Source organism: Poecilia reticulata, linkage group LG20 (genome assembly GCF_000633615.1).
Source record: "Poecilia reticulata strain Guanapo linkage group LG20, Guppy_female_1.0+MT, whole genome shotgun sequence".
Classification (NCBI taxonomy): Eukaryota; Metazoa; Chordata; class Actinopteri; order Cyprinodontiformes; family Poeciliidae; genus Poecilia; species Poecilia reticulata.
In genome coordinates this window covers 3,566,110-3,583,022 of record NC_024350.1, presented here as the reverse complement: position 1 = coordinate 3,583,022, position 16,913 = coordinate 3,566,110, and the positions used below count along the sequence as shown (strand labels likewise).

The following is a 16,913-nucleotide window of genomic DNA, read 5'->3' as shown; positions in this document are numbered from 1 at the left end:
CGTTTGCGAAACACTGAAGGTAACATGGAGTCTTTTTGTTATTAGCAAGAAAACTTATGTGGTCTAGTTCGGCGTTATCAAATCCATTTTTATTTCGGGGCTTGATGAGAGGAAATGAGATGACTTTATTTTTGTAAGCTTTATTACAGTTTGGTTTTATATATATGTTTAAGTGTACAAAGGCAGAAAACAACGTATTACCACATGCAAGGTAACTTGTAGTTACTTCTCATACGTTGTATGAAAGAAAGCAAAAGAAAAAAATTATTTTATCACTCAGAAAAACACCAAACGAGATTCCACTACAGCGTAGATCAGTGAGAAATGATTTTTGTCGATTAATTGTGCAGATTTTATTTGCTTTACAGAAGGTTTGGTTGGATTAGTTATGATCCACTCAGCAGTTTTCCCAGTTTTTGCACCAACCCATATTAAATACCGTGTAGTTGCTGCAGTTTAATAGGATTTCTTCTTGCTGGTTGCAGGGACCTCAAGGACCTCAGGGGCCAGTGGGCTTCCCTGGACCAAAGGGCCCCCCTGTGAGTAACTCTTCTCTGGTTTCACTTGAGAACCTCCGACAGGAACTCTGGATTAGCGTCTCTTCCAGTCTTAACCGTCCGTCACTATTGAAACTCAAAACGCACATTAGGCTTGATTCAGACGGAGAACTATTTGGACTCGAGTAGTTTTCATGAAGGTTCTCTCACATTTCAGTTCAGACAGCAAACAAGTGGTAATTTATTTGTTTGTTTTTACAATTATAGAACTTGGGAAAGTCTAGACATTTGTCTTTTCTGAATAATAAATATGAACTGCAAATGGACAGTTATAAGCATCTGAGCAGAGAGGCTTTTGTACTACCAGTATTGATTTGTAAATAATATAATGGTCAATAATGTTGTAGTTATTAGTGTTTTTATTTTTTCTCCAACAGGGACCACCTGGAAAGGACGGGCTTCCCGGACACCCTGGACAGCGTGGAGAGACGGTGAGGACATTAGCACAACAAAATGGGAATCCAAAATATGAATAATCTCATTATTTGTAAATGCGTTTATTGCGAAGATTTACTCTCTTTTTCACACATCTCAACGGCACAATATATCTGATTCAGTATATGATAGAGCTTATAGTTGAAATATTCGTTTACTATTATTATTGTCAAAGGAGGCTCTCTATAAATGTGGACTCTCCACATTTATTGGCACCAGGGTAAAACAAATTATAAAAATGTGACTTTTATTGCAACAGCGTAATTTTCTCTCAACATTTAAATGTATGTTGTTTTTGATTTTAGTTTGAGAAAAAAAATATTGAGAAAAGATAGATTTTAATAAAATTGTCATTAGTGATTTATATAAAGTAAGTGCAGGTAAAATTTAAATGTAAGTGTTGTATCCTTCTCCTGACTGCTACCTTTGTACCTTACCATTATTTTTGATGCTGTAGCAACTGTGTTTTTAGCTAAATGAGTAAACGTCAGGAATATCACAAAAAAAAAACAAAAAAAAACAACAACTGAACTTTACTTCAGGTTCATCAGATTCTCTATAAATGATGGCAGATGTGAACAGAAGAAAACTGAATTCTAGAATCGAACCAAAGGTGATTCAACAAAGCTTGGTTAAAAGGTGGACACACTTATGAGATACGGCACTTTTAAACAAAGTTTTCAATTTTTCTGCCCAAAATATTTTTTGTTTTTGAGCGAAACAGAATCTGAACATCATGGCCTTGTTAGTTTACGTTCAAAAAGGGGCATTTCAACAGTTTTGTGAAACATTATGTACTTTACGCTTGTAGGTTTTAGTAGATTTTAGAAGCTGTTTCTCTCAACCGCTCTTCAAAATGTGAAAGATGAGAGAACATGACGTTCAACAAATGCAGATGTTGGTGACAAAAAAACGTCTACTTTTCTATATTTAACCCAGTTATGGAAACGATAAACTTTTTTTTTTTCCACATCCAAGTAAGAGGAAAAAATATCCCCAGAACTCACCGTTAGACGAGTTTCTACTCTGCAAAAACACAAAATCCTACCAAGTATTTTTGGTCTCATTTTAAGAGCAAATATATTATTACTACACCTGGAGTAAGACAAAAATAACTTACAAATAACTTTTCGACAAGATGTAGTAGCTCCTTTTAAGTAAATATACCCTTAATATCAATGATAAAGTACTAGTTTGACTGGCAGATTATTTCACTCATAACATGGGAAATAATCTGCCAATGGATCTAGTTATTTTTTTTATTAACTTTAATGAAATATTGCCTTAAAACACACTCTGGAGTTTTGCTGAAAAGTTGCACGTTAGCTAGTTTTGTCTTTTCAGATATATCAAGATATTTGCGCTGGAAACTAGATTGGAAATACTGGATAAGATTTTTAGTTTTTTAGTGTAATTATTTTGTGTGAAATTGTGTGAATACATCAGAAGAGTTTAAAAGACTTTTTTTTACACATCAACAGGGCTCGCTTATATGTTGATGCTGTGTATTGCTTAGCAGAACTCCCATCCTTAAAATAGAAGTAAACTGAAAACTGCTGCACTGTTTAACATGGATTTACTGCAGCTTCCTCCAGCCCCTAATAACTAATATCTTTACTAAATCTCAAGTAAAGCTGCACTGACACATCAGGAATGTCCCAAGGACTACTGTATAAGAATTACCCCACTGGAAAGGAAGAAAAAAAAAACCTGATTCGATCCCATCTTGCAATTGCTGCATTCCCCCTGCTATCATCTTCGATCCCTGCACTTAGTATGCGTCAGTGAACCTTTGCTCGACGAGTCTCTGAGGACGATAAATTTCACTGCGGGCCTGACGGATCGTCAACTCCGTTATTAGAGCTTCCGCTTCCACCTGTCCCCTTCCCTGTAGATAACGGGGCGCGCAACAAGCAAGCTCTTCCCTGCGCCCGCCGCGCCTCGAGGCGTAACGATTGACTTCTAAGCGGAGTTAAGGGCTGCAGATTTACGTCTTGGCAAACAGGCGACACGAGCATCCAATATGAAAATGGATCATGGCAATAAAGAGGTCCGATCCGAGCAAAACAATCCGAATTTCAGGAAGTGCAAATCAAGCGTTGACGCCCGCATCTCCTCTGCGACGCCGTTGGCCTGGAGGTGCTTCATTGAATAATACATCACCCTGAATGACAAAGTCTTGTGATCAATAAGCCCGGGGACACACCGCGCGTCAGCCGGGATTGGCTTCCTGAACGCCCGGATCTAAATCTTTCTCTGGTTTTAGGATGATAAGTTTCAAATCAACTTATCCTCTGAAAATTGCTTATGGATTTGAGAACCGAGGGATTGGGCGATCACATCAAGCTGGAAAAGTCAGGTGAAAGTCAAAATGAAGAAGTCGGTGTGAGCTTGAAGCTGTTAGTACAGTTGAACGACTTCACTTTAGCCTCGCCATTCTCAGAGACTCAGCAAAGCGGATCTTTAAAGTGTCTACTGGTGGAATCCTGTTTGCTAAGGCCATGTGCGTGAGAACTGCAGTGCTTATCGTAGAAAGAAAACACAATTTTCCAATTTTGGTGTTTCCATTAAAGAAGAAGGGCAATTAGAATCACACATGAATACATTTGTTCACACAATAAGTCAGTAAAAATGATGCCAAGCCATCATCCTCTAACTACTTCCTATCGTCGTTGTGGTCATGGTCATGGTCTTCTTCGTGATTTGCGTCAAAGCCATCATCCGGTTCTTGGTTCTTGGACTCGTGTGATGCGGAAAAAAGCGTTCCCATTGCACTTTTGCAAAATAAACCAAAACCCCACCTCATCCTGCCCCCAAAACTGTTTCTTTTTCTATTTTTTGTAAATTGCCAAATTCATTTTCAACTTGAGCAATTATTATATGGTCATTGGAAACGCAACTAGTGTTGACGACAGACCGCCTGTTGAGTAGAGAAACTTCTGTCACGTTACGAACACAAACCTATGTAAATGTGATTTTTCTTTTTTCTTTCTTAATGTTTTTTTGGGGTATTTTGTGTGACAGGGCAACACAAACTAGTGCAGAATTGTCAATCAGAAGCAAAAATGACACATCACGTTTAACTTTTTTTTTTTTATATATAAAAATCTGAAAAGCTAAGCACAGGTTTGTGTTCAGCTCCTGTGACGCCGTCAAATTAAATCATGTGCCTCAGGAAGTCACCTAATTAGAAAGTGGAGGGTTTCTTCTTTGTAGAGCACCTGAGATGCGACTCGAGGGACGTAGAGGAGATCAGACCTTTGCTTTGATTCTGAGATCAATTAGGGACGCCAGAGCACACGGCGCTGTCGTGGGGACGCCGCTCCTGAAAACTGTTGGATTTGAAAGGTTTCCTGTAGATGCGCAACATAATTATCACCTGAGCAGAGTTTTTATTGTTGTAGCGTTTTCCTTACGGCTTAAAATCTCCAGACGTTTCAACAGAGACGTCAGAATACTATGAAAAGAAAGTAAAGCAAGCAAAAGGAGTTCATTTTTGGAAAAATGTACCTAGCAGGAGGTTGTTTTACAAAGTACGTTTTCAAGGGTCTTCGAAATTAGCGAAAGACCTGAGTTAACTGTGTGGTCATGCCATTAAAATGCGAACCCGAATGAGCAAAATTGCCCATTTCTGCCCAATTACTGGGAATGTTGTGGAGTTTAGACCCGAATGCTAATGCATTTTGCTCCTGAAAGGCACTCTTGTCTTTTTCAGTGTCTAGTCAAGTGTAATTTTCTTCTTTTATCACATTTTTTATGATTTTACTGTCAGTCTGAACTGCTGCATGTATGATGCATCACGTTTATTCAGTAAATCACCACGTTGTTTTGCTAATTTCTCAGCCACATTTTTTAATATCTAGCTTTCAACAGCCCAGAGAGAACAAAAACCCCTCTGACTCCTGAAAAATCTTGAATGTTGAACTAATTTCAGAGTTTTTTTCCAAATCGATTGAGATCCTTATTGAGGGGAAAAAAAGAAAACGAGGATCTCCAATATAACCTAACATTGAAACATAAACATGTTCTGTCATCAGTTTTGCTTTTTGTTTTGAATGCAAAACATCAAATCCTACACAAGAAAAAAACCCACGGTTTTTATCTACATTCAGCTGATGTTAATTTTAACATATTTAAAAGTAGTTTGGAGTCAGTTCAGGAAACTCAGTCTTGGTGTATTTTGTCATTTAATCATGATTCTTTTCATATAATGGAAATACTGTACTTTCAAAACTGTAATGCATCTTTATGTCAGATTAACGGAGGTGATCCTGGTCTAACTCAATTTATTTTAGTTGATCTAATTCATACGTATTGGTTTTTAGGTCTACATAGTTTATCTACTTATTTCCAACATGCATGATGTTAACAGTTCATCTCTTGTTAGATATTAAATGTTTTATCGCTTAAAATCGAGTTAGCTGAGTTACAAACTTTTCTGTTTTTACGTTTTGAAATAAAAACTGCTTACGCTATTTGCAGATTTTAATCACTATTGAGTTGTTGTTTTCAAAAATTAAGAAGCCAATATTAAATATATAACAAATATACAGCGTATTAAACCAACATCCATTTTGATTTCAGGGTTTCCAAGGAAAAACTGGCCCACCAGGACCAGGAGGTGTTGTCGGGCCTCAGGTAAGAAAGATTTTCAAACCATAGATTTATTTCTTAGCAGAAAATTTGACCAATGTCATGATCTAAACATGTGATCATCTAAGGGACCCACTGGAGAGACCGGTCCTGTTGGTGAGCGAGGACATCCTGGACCCCCAGGCCCACCTGGAGAGCAGGGTCTTCCTGGTGCTGCTGGCAAGGAGGGAGCCAAGGTATGGTTGTAGCATGAAATACTTAAACTATAGCTATGCAAACAATAAATATGAAAACTATGTGAGGAAGATGCCTGAACATTTGGAGATTCATAATAGATGATGCCAGACGGTGTTTCATAGGAGATCAGACAAATAAAATGAAAATTGTTCAGTGTATGACTGAGTTTAGATGTTATGAACATTTCCAAAGATTTATGACGTCTTAGGCTCACGAACACTCAACAGACAACTGGATGCTTTGGAGTGTCGTCTCTAGAAAGAGATTCGGACAAAATCAAATGCAAGATTCTCACTTTTCCTTTCCGCTCAAGTAGCTCAGATCTTTTCATTCCCTCTTTGTAGTTCCCAGTCTGGCGATTTAGAAGAGCCCATTAGCAGCGGAGAACACTTTTTTTTTTTTTTCTTTTTTTTTGTAAAGTAGAGCCAGAGACCTGAGACCAGCCCTTCATTGTCAGGAGCCTCCAATGTGGCCCCGCCCGCCCGCCTCCCTCTGAGCTTCTTTTTTTTTTATTTTCTCCCCATCTCCTCCGAGCGGACAGTTTAATCGAGTCTGTCGGCTCAATCCAAACCCCGAGCCACTCGCCGCTCCGCTTCCCTCCCACCTCGCTCAAACCTGTGCATCAGTATGCCAGTGTCACTGTGGCGAGGCCTTGGCAGCAGAGACCAAATCGTCTAAAACCTCTCAGGCCCGCTCGTCTGGGATTCACAGTGTGCAGATAAAAGTCAAAACACACACACACACACACACACACTTTCAGTTTGGTGAAGTTTTTTCCACCACTTCATTCAAATATCATTGCTTTAGAAAAGCAGTAGTTTTTTGGCGCTTTTTTCCCCCCTTTGGAACAAAATATCAAAGAGCTGTTAAAATAAAAACTGTTAATGAGTATGTATTAATAGTAGAGAAAGAAATGGTTTCCTTTTTTTTATATATATTTATACTTTATTGCATTAATGAGTTTTCATTTCAGTCCGAATCTTTTCCTCTATATGTTCATTGACCGAATGTTCACACCGTGGCTGTTTGTGTGAAAACACTGATAGATTTGGTAATGCCTCTTCATTGACTGTGCTGCAGCTGCGCTGATGAATAGAAAATAATACTTGCTTCAGGTAAATGCCACTAATGGGCCATTAGGGTTCGCCTGGTGCTTTCGAAACACGTACGCCTCTATTCCTGCAGGAAAGTACAAAGCCATTAGTTGATGCGCAGTCAGTGTTTAGACATGGAGGACATAATATAGAATCTTTGTGGACTTGATGATTTTTGTGAGAATTGAGTTCAAACGCACCAGATGGAAAATAAATAAAGATAATATCGACAGTAATTCACTACTGGAAACAAAAAACGTGAAGTTACATTAAACCTACATTGGGTAAATTTGGATATGCGTTCCGATGAGACTCGTTTTTAGATTAAAATGAGCTTTTCAAAATAACCATATGAAATTATGCAAAATACGAAATGTAAGCCTTCTGATTGGATCCATTGAATATTTTATAATGGTAATAGATGTAACTCATTTCACGTTTTTTGTTGTTTTTCTGATTTCCTTGCGAGTGAATGCGGTATAAACTGACAGCTTTTATTCTCTCCTAAAGGTATAACTTTAGTTTGTGTTGTTTTTCTGAACTAATTGTCATTCAGCTAAAAATGTCGTTCTGACATTATTCCTTAAAGTGAAATGTTCGTCTTGAAGTTTGGTTAAAAATTTAAATATAAGAATAATTATGACCTGATGTAAAAGAAATCGATGCAAATTGCTCCCATTGTTGAAACGGTCTTCATGTATTTAGTGTAATTTGCTTTGTGAATCTAGTTCAGTAAAAAAGGAAATAGCAAATGCAACACAGATTTATTTATTTTTTGATGATTAGTGACCAATTTCTGCGCTTGTTGTTTTGGACACTTTACCTGTTTTATTCTGCGGACTCAGTTGAAAAAAACAACAAAAAACAAACGGTGATGTCACATGAGTCACCAGCCACTTTAAGGTCGGCTCCATGCCAAAGTCCGCTCTGGCAACAAAGAAGAAATAAACTTTTGAAGCAAATTCAGTAAAAACATAAAAAATCTTAATTTGTACTTTACAAATTCCCTGTTGTGAATCCTCACCAGTCGAAATATGTCGACGTCTGAAGCTGATATGATCAAAGACGATCTCAACTGTTCAAATAAAATAAGTAAATAGTCCTCTGCACAATGGTGAGCACTTAATGCAAATATGAAATGAAAAACTCCTTCTGTCTAAAACTGGCAGCTAATTTTTTTGTTTCGCCCTCCAGTCCGTGCCGCCCTGGACAGAAACCCACGTCATCAAAAGCAGCAACTGTTTACAACCACACAAGTGGCTGAAATCTAGGAATTTTCTTCAGATAGTGATTCCTTGAAGCTTTTGTCAGACATTGTCTTAATAATAGCTCACAGTTGTCGTTCGTGTGCAAAAAACATTTAAACTTTGATATTAATATATAATTCCATCTCTCTTGTTAAGACATTATAAAACGTAATTTAAGTCCGGAATGTTCATCCAGTCATTTTTGACATATTTCAGCTGATTTTCTGACACTTTGCAAACAATAATAATAATTTAAAAAAAAAAAAATTCTGTGCATGCAGGGTGATCCTGGACCACAAGGTTCCCCTGGTAAAGACGGTCCGCCGGGCCTTCGTGGCTTCCCCGGAGAGAGAGGTCTACCCGGTGCCACGGTAAGAACCGGATACTTCACCCGCAGCTATCCGTCACAGTTTTTCTCCACATGCACCTGCTGGTAGAAAGTGATAGACCACAGCTACATAACAAATGAACCCGCACCTATCTGGAGCTGTTCACTTCATTAGAGGCAGCAGCCCTGGAATGCACTCGCAGCAGTCAATCTGGTGGGAGGAAATCCGAAGTGACATCTAACAAATGAACAGGCGCTGCTCCTGCACTGCTACACCGCCGCAGAATCCACGGCTTAGACCGCTGCAGTGGATAACGGGCCTCTTTTTGTTTTTTTTTTTAGAGCATTTAGGATTTGTTAGGGACTTATTTAGAAAAGTCTTTTCCCCAGTTTAACTCAAGGACACCTATTGTTTCGTCATTCGTCAGTGCCAGCACTTTGGAAGGCGCGGCATTTTGTTGCCACATGCATTATTTAGTAAATAAATAATTAAGTCAAAAATGTTGGCAATTAGACTGGAGTGGCGCGGGACGGATACACTGTCGGGGAAACAAAGCGTTTCCTCAAGGTCAGCCGAACTCGGCAGGACACGCCTGATTGTTTCCTGCCATCGTAATTTAGCCCAGCACGCAGCCACCGACTGCAGAAACTCATTACCCATACTGCCTTGTGCTGCTCTGGAGCTCACTGGGGTGTTGCACACATATACAAACACTCGTGCATGCATGCAAACACATGTTGGACCATGATAGATATATATAGTAAAGCACACGCCATGCAATGTTTTGTTATTTTTTTGCCACACAACCACAGAGGCAGGAATATGGATTTGAATTGTTTACTCTCGCTTACAGTACAGCTCTTCAACATTTGGATGACTTCTGAATTTTTTTCTTCATCCACAGAGCAGAAATGGGAAGAGTACACAAAAATAGTACTCAAGTGAGAGCAGCAATACTTCAACATATTTTTACTCAAGGAAAAGTAAAAAGTGGAAATTACTCATGCAACAGTAAGAAAGGTATTTGGTAGAAAGGCCAATCGAGTACTGAGTAACTGATCACAATGTCAATCGTTTAATATTTAAAATTGACATCATCAGATGGACCAAAATGTAAAGTTAAGTGGAGGTTTTAGTCATTTAAGGACCAAAATGAAAAAAATGTAGCAAAATCAGGAAAAATTATTTTCCAAATCAATTTCTTACAATATAAAACTTATGAAACTCTAAGTTGACAGGTGAATTTTAGGTTAAAACATATTTGTTTGTTATTCTGTGGGTAGATAATCCAGTAATTTTACCCAAATAAGAGTAGCAACACTTCATAGTAAAATTACTCATGTAAAAGAAAAAAGTACAGTGTAGAAAAATACTCCCTAAAAGTATTTTTTTTATTCCCCAAAAGTTACTCAAGTAAAAGTAATTGAGTAAATGTAACTAGTTACTGCCCAGAGGACATGTACAGTATAAAACATGCCATGTGTATTTACCTTCAGAGGAAAGTACAGTTGTTTAAATTTTAAAATTCTAATGTTCTTGGACTTGCTGAAAGTCTTTCATATCCAACTTCACACCTATAAAGTTATCATTTTGTTTCTGTTTGAGTAAAATCAACACAATCTGATAAGAAAATTACAACTATAGTCAAATGAGACTAATTTTATAAATAAACCAATAAAAATGTAATAAATCATCTCTATTCCCCATTTTCATTACCACCCTGGGCAACCGCCCCTCTAGCCCCTATCTCGTTTTTTAAAACATTTCCCATGACTCAGTTTCATAATACTAATAGATTTTGAAGAAAGCAATGAGAAAGAGCTCCAGTAATTGCCTCATTTTAGGAGGAAGAAGTCCCCTCTCCCTTTTTTTAAGTTTTATAAACGCGTAAAAAAAAAAGAAAAAGCCAAACATTTGTTAAAGTTTAAGTAGTTTTTCTGATTCTCAGTCGGACTCACTTATGTGTTAATGCACTAAACCCATTTCAAACATGCTCTTTATATGAAGCTGTTCAAGCCAACTCCATGAAGTGGGTTTTATGATGATGATGATTTCCAACCTCCTTACTACTTTTTTCGGACTTTCTATTCAAGCCCGTGTTTCTGCCAGAATGAAAATGTCGATCGTAATTCATGGCTTGAAACGTGGAGGGTGAGAAGCTCTGAATTTTCTTCGCCGCTCACTCATTTCTTGTCGTTTTGGGATTAAGTGACAAACCAGCAAACAGAGGCAGACAGTTGGAGCATTTAATGAAACCTGTACTGAGATCCAGCGTGGAGATTGTAGCGTTATTACTGCCAGATGTGGAGATTGTAACGGTCAGTTTTGTTTCTCTCTTTGTTTCAGGGCCCAGCTGGTCTGAAGGGCGGAGAGGGACCCCAAGGTCCACCCGGTCCTCTTGTAAGTACTCTGGATTTTACTCATTTCCTGACAACACTGTCATTAATATCTGTACACCATGTTAAAAGCTTTAAGGCTTACAAGTACAGGTTGCTTAAAAGTGGTTTGTATCATTTAGATAAAAAAAATATCAGTGTGTGTTTCAATCTATTTCTGGCTCCTGACTCAAAAATAAGAGTGATATATTTTTTCACTTGTCAGGGTTTTTTTATTGTCGTCTGTCATCGTCGTACCGCGTTCTTCTAAAGTGGAACTGAAGTATAAACTTCACTCACACATGCACTAATGAATGAGTGTGCCGGCATTACAATGCATTTACGTGTCAGAACAATCATCTGTTGTGTTCAGATATTTTACAAATAACTTTTAAAAATATTTAATGCATGTGAATTCAGGCTCCTTTACTCTGATACTGATAAATCCGTTGCAACAAATTACCTTCACAAATCGCCTGATTAGTAAACCCAGTGTACAATTAAATCTCAGCGGTAAAACAAATGGTATATATAGCATCTTACTGCCCAATCAAAGCACTCACAATTAAATTAAATACTTTATTTATGCAAGGGTTTAATTAAATGCAGTTGTAACTCAAGATTACACACTCAGTCATGGCATTGCTTATCTTCTCCATGTGGCTGGCGCAGAGCAATCCAGTTCATAACCTCTAAGCAGCCCTGCAGGCCTTCTTCTGCTTCCTCTGACCACCTTCTTGGAGTTTCTTCATTACAGATGTGTTGGGAACATGACATTTATATTCTGAGAAGAAAAAAAACTAAATGAACAGATTAGGTCTCTCTTTGGAGATGTATGAATCTTTGACGTTTGTATAAAACAAATCCAATTTTGGAAGTGTGACAGACAGAAAGGCGTAATTAAAATCATTACATATTGCCACAAGTACATAGGAGTGTTGTGTCTGCAGCATGGCAACCACTGAGCTATGCTGTATCACATTCATGGTCTGTGATACCTGAGGCTGGGATGTCAGAGGGCGCTATGATAACTAACTAAGCTAAATGCTAAGAGTTAGATATCTGGGTCACAGAGACAACAGACGGACATATTACAGACGACACCTTCACTTCTTTTCTTTTGCCGCTCCTCTTTGAGTCTGTCAGGAAGCCCAGCAGAAAGACATTGGAGTCGAGGACAAAGTGGCTACTTTAGCTCGTTCTTCGTTAGGGCCGGGAGGTTCGCCAACGTGTTTGACAAAGACCTCATGATTGTTGGAGGAGATGGTTTTAAATTCCTCCTTCTCTCTCTCCTCTTTGCTCCTGCTTTCCATCCATGACGCCTCCTTCTCTGCTAATCTGGGATTTGTTTGCGCAGTTGAGGTATTATTTGAGCTTTTGCAATGTTAATCATTTGCTCCCGGTTGTATACTGCTTCGTTGCTATGGCTCCGTGTCATAATAAATGTCCAAAAGTAAAAAGAATACTGCCAGCAATAATAAATGTCCAAAAAAAGAAAAGCAGGGCCTCTGTAATAAAGTAACAGTTTATTTCAGAGTTATAGCTCAGTAAATATTGCGACTAAGTTGCAAAAAGGTGAAAAAGTACAAGGGCTATAAATACTCATGCAAGGTACTGGATGTATTTGTCAAAAAAAACAAACAACTTTAGCTAAATACAGCATTTTAGCTAAATGCAGCATTAGAAATGTTAAAATTCAGTCAGTGATTTTATGATAAACATTAGGGGATATTAAATGTACTAAATTAATTCTGTTGTTCGGGGTCAACCAAATAGATGTCATGCATTCAGACTCACAAATCCACATCTTCTGTGCCGTTCCCTGCAAAAACAGCAGGGTACTCTATCAAGACTATTTGTTCTCTTGCCTCCTGGCACACAAAGAGAGAAGCAAACAAACAAATGCTCTCTCAATAAAACCACACAGCCATGAAGCATCCATATGCTGAGTCAAAATATTGAGTAAGCCTGGGAGTTCCTCCTACACATCCCAGATCAATCCCAGAGGTTTCAGCCGGGGAATGTATCCACGCTCCTTTCTTTTTCTCCTTTTCAGAGAACTGTACTTATTTAAGTAGTTTTTTGATAACTTCAAGCTTTTCTCTCAATTCACATGCAGCAGCACTTAAAAAGACAAAGCAAACTGAGATAATGGCACAGCGTAGCTCGTAGCGCTGAGCTGCGACTGCACAAAAGTTCTCCCTTGAAGTGAAATTGCTCAAATGATTGAAAAACTAATATACATGTTGTATTCAAACGGCCTGATTTTGACTCTGGAAATGTCTTTGTTTTTTTTTCAAATTATTAACAGAGGTTCCTATGATGAAAACATCCTGTTCCACGACGTATGTTCAAATTAATGCAAAGTTCTCCGTGAATATAATGAAACATGATGGAAGGATATCAGGATAGAAAATCAGTAGAACCGACCTGGACCTGATCCGAAATTCAGGCCGGGTCAGGCCAAAATCACAAGGTTGACGGTCAGCTTTCCCTGTTGGGCTTTTAATAAATCTACAATACATACAGCAGAGAGAAAACTAAACAGGAATGCATGACATAAAGTTGTGCCGATCTATTCATTCTAGTCTAAATAGAGGAGTAGATAGCTTACACTGTGAAAGAAAGACAGAAAATTCGGAGCAGGAGTTACCTCAACTGGAACAAGCGCACCGCACCACATGCAAACTCCAGGAGATTTGCACTTGACTCACAGTACGGTTGCAACAAGTGACAAAATGGAGCTAGAAGATGTTAGACTGAAGCTAAAAATGTGAAAAGTTATTCTAATAAGTCAACACAGCGCAACGTCAAAGGTATGGAAGTATTTTAAATCGTCTGGTTTACTTACTTGGAGTTACTCGGACGGACGGACGGACGGACGGACACATTTGTTTCCTTTTTCTCAAATCAAATCTTTTAAGCTGACCGTATAATTTTTTTCTGTTCATATGTTTCAAAGAAAACTGTGTAACAACACATCAAAAAGCTAATAATGAATAGATGCAAAGTCAGACGTATTACAATGAGAAAAACGTTAATGCTGCATGTGGTAGTTTGCTGCTATCGGAATAGGAACAAAAGGAGCGTGGAGTCAGGCAGATGGAGTATTTACCTATGTGTTTTATGGACAAAGGTAAACACAGACTTCCTGTAGCTCCAGTAAATACAACAACAGTCTGTTTTTGTTAAAAAAAACAACAACAAGAAAAGGTATTTTCAGCAGCAGGCACGAGCGAACAGGAGCACTGAGGCGTCAGCCCCTGGACAGCAGATAATGCCAACTGCATTATAAAAGAGCAGCGCCGCTTCATTAGAACTTAAAAGGCACCTGTTATTGTGTGTTGCCTCTGCTGTTTCTCACTTTCCTTTAAAGGGTTTGTTTATGTGTGCATTGATCCATTAGTGGTAGAACTCAGCGGGGTCTGCCAGGATCTTAATGGCAGAAGCTGTTGTTCAGTAAAATCAGGGATTTATTTACAGAATGATTTTCTTTTTTTCTATGCTTGAAGGGTTCTCCTGGTGAGAGAGGTAATGCTGGTCCAGCCGGCCCAATTGGTTTATCTGGTAGACCTGGTCCTCAGGGTCCTCCAGGTCCTGCTGGAGAGAAAGGTGCTCCTGTGAGTATGTTGTTCCCAAAAATAGTTTTACCCACTGATGTGTGGCTTGTAATTATAACCTTAAAAGTAAACATCTTTGTGCTTCTAGGGTGAGAAAGGGCCGCAGGGCCCGGCCGGCCGTGACGGTGTCCAGGGTCCTGTCGGTCTTCCTGGCCCCGCTGGACCTCAAGGCCCACCTGGAGAGGACGGTGACAAGGTCCGCCTGCCACCATGATCTCATCAGCTCCATATTTTAACACTTGGGTCTAATGAGACAAAGTAAACGGAAAACTCAGCTGATATCTGATTTTGAAGTTGGTGTCCGATTTTTTTTAAACTTGAGAGCGCACTCACCACACGTGAACTGACATTCAATCAACAAGACACACCGGTCATAGACACAGACTTGACAGGTGTGCACCAAGATTCAAATGTTTGACGGAAAATTTTTTGAGACCAAACATGAGTTCAGAGTAAACAAACATGGCCGACCAGGAAGAAGCAACTGCTGTAGTTTCTGGACTATATTTACCAGAGAAAAACAATATAAAGACATCTCTAACGTCCACCAGACTTTCTGGTCCACCATCAGCAGTTGTTTTGTGTTTTTTAGGTTCCCCTCTGTTTCCCTCTCCATCTGATTGGCTACATGTCACATTCAACATGCTACATCCTCGTTTATCCAATCCAACATATTGAATATTCACAATTTCAGATCGTAGTGGCCCGACGTCTTTTCCGAGCGAAGCAGATCACTCTTAGCACACCGCACAAGGCAGGAATATCTATTAAGGTTATCATAAGAGCTGTCCCAATAATCGGGGCATCTTTAAGATTGTCAGAAGGGGAAAATCTGGACAAAAATCGATAAAAAAAAAAAAAAAACTTGCCTCGTGAAGTAGACAAATCTCGGCTGAAGGAAATGCAGAGCTGAAACCCCGATTTAATCTCCCGGTGTTCTCCGGAGCTGCCAATCAGCCGTCACTTGAGAGGCTTCCTGCGTTCTAACCTGGACAGGAAATGGACATCTCCATATCTGTTCATCCGCACGGAACTTCCAGGATTATCGTCACACATATTGGCTTTTTGTCTGAGCTGCGGGGTTGTCAGTGATTTTGTTGACATTCACAAAAGAAGAAAATTGGATCTGAAACTATGTGTGTGTGCGTGTGTGTGTGTGTGTTTGTCTTTTCTAGGGAGAGGCTGGGGAGCCGGGCCAGAAAGGAAGCAAAGGTGACAAGGGAGAGCAGGTGAGTTATGAAAAACGCATGAATCTACATCTCGTATTCACATGAAGCTGGCCGGGTGTTCTGATTAGATTACGTTTCACACAACAGGAATAAATCACATCCACTATAAGAATTAGCGGTGTTTAACTCAGTTTTACGACGCAGTGCAAGTGAATCGCATGGATCTTTGCGAATTTGTTGTTTGGTAAAAAGCATCAAACTGAACAAGGCAGCATTTCTCTCATTGTAAAAAAACTCAAAAACGACCGAATTGATAATAGAAATCACAAATAAGATGTAAATTTGGTTCAATAATGTAAAGCACATCATCTTATTAGCAGCTCAGCATTTTTTTAATGAAATCTGCGCTGCTTTTGATGCTGCGGGAACTTTTAGCTGATGTCAGCAGTTTTAAAAAGTTCTGGATCGTTTTCCTGCGGTGGTTCTGAAACAGAACCCGGCCTCCTTCATCTGCATCTGGAGTACTGCATGTTATTATGTCTGTGTTTTACTCCCAACACGTTATTTACTCCGTTTTTCCCAGGGCCCCCCAGGACCGGCTGGCGTTCAAGGTCCCGTTGGAGCCCCAGGTCCTGCTGTGAGTCCATATCAAATTCAGTGCATTTTAACACCATCCAACACATAGAGAACGGCTGACGCCAATCAAATCATTTATGATGAAAAGCACAGATTAAACATCATCACATGGTTTGCAGCTGTAAGGTGTGTGTCGTTTGCCAGGGAGCTGATGGAGAGCCAGGTCCCAGAGGTCAGCAGGGCATGTTCGGGCAGAAGGGAGACGAGGGTCCGAGAGGCTTCCCTGGACCCCCTGGTCCTATCGGTCTACAGGTTGGTACCACTCTCTTCTGTCAGAAGATAATAAATCAGCATTATTGCTTAAGCATCGTAGTTTAAATGATTCTCTGTTCAGCTTGTTTTGGATGGTCAGATTACAGTTAAGAGGTTTTCTATCGACACAAACCACAACGGACGAGTCTAAGTTAACCATGTCATCCCTTGTTCAGTTGTTTGTAGTTTCTCTCCGAATTGCAACTAGTGATTATTTGTGTTTGATTGTTCTGTTGTTTGTTTTGACGATTAATCAGTTATCCAGAAAAAATAGGCATTTTCTGCAGATTTTTTATTGAACCACTTAATCCCATTTTTTGTGCTATAAATAATGCATTAAAAGATGCAAATAAACAATTCTAAGTAACC

At 39.1% G+C, this 16,913-nt stretch overlaps 1 protein-coding gene across 4 annotated transcripts in view; it reads left to right on the top strand.

Moving 5' to 3' along the window:
• The window catches only part of col11a1a (collagen, type XI, alpha 1a), a 93,524-nt gene that overhangs the window by 54,768 nt on the left and 21,843 nt on the right, over positions 1 to 16,913 (top strand). For all 4 annotated transcript variants that reach the window (XM_008438345.1, XM_008438344.1, XM_008438348.1 and 1 more), the window contains 11 exons: positions 486 to 539; positions 935 to 988; positions 5,577 to 5,630; positions 5,714 to 5,821; positions 8,445 to 8,534; positions 10,839 to 10,892; positions 14,380 to 14,487; positions 14,576 to 14,683; positions 15,663 to 15,716; positions 16,240 to 16,293; positions 16,437 to 16,544. In XM_008438345.1, the coding sequence (XP_008436567.1) occupies positions 486 to 539; positions 935 to 988; positions 5,577 to 5,630; positions 5,714 to 5,821; positions 8,445 to 8,534; positions 10,839 to 10,892; positions 14,380 to 14,487; positions 14,576 to 14,683; positions 15,663 to 15,716; positions 16,240 to 16,293; positions 16,437 to 16,544 (846 nt within the window). The remainder of the gene's footprint in view (positions 1 to 485; positions 540 to 934; positions 989 to 5,576; positions 5,631 to 5,713; positions 5,822 to 8,444; positions 8,535 to 10,838; positions 10,893 to 14,379; positions 14,488 to 14,575; positions 14,684 to 15,662; positions 15,717 to 16,239; positions 16,294 to 16,436; positions 16,545 to 16,913) is intronic.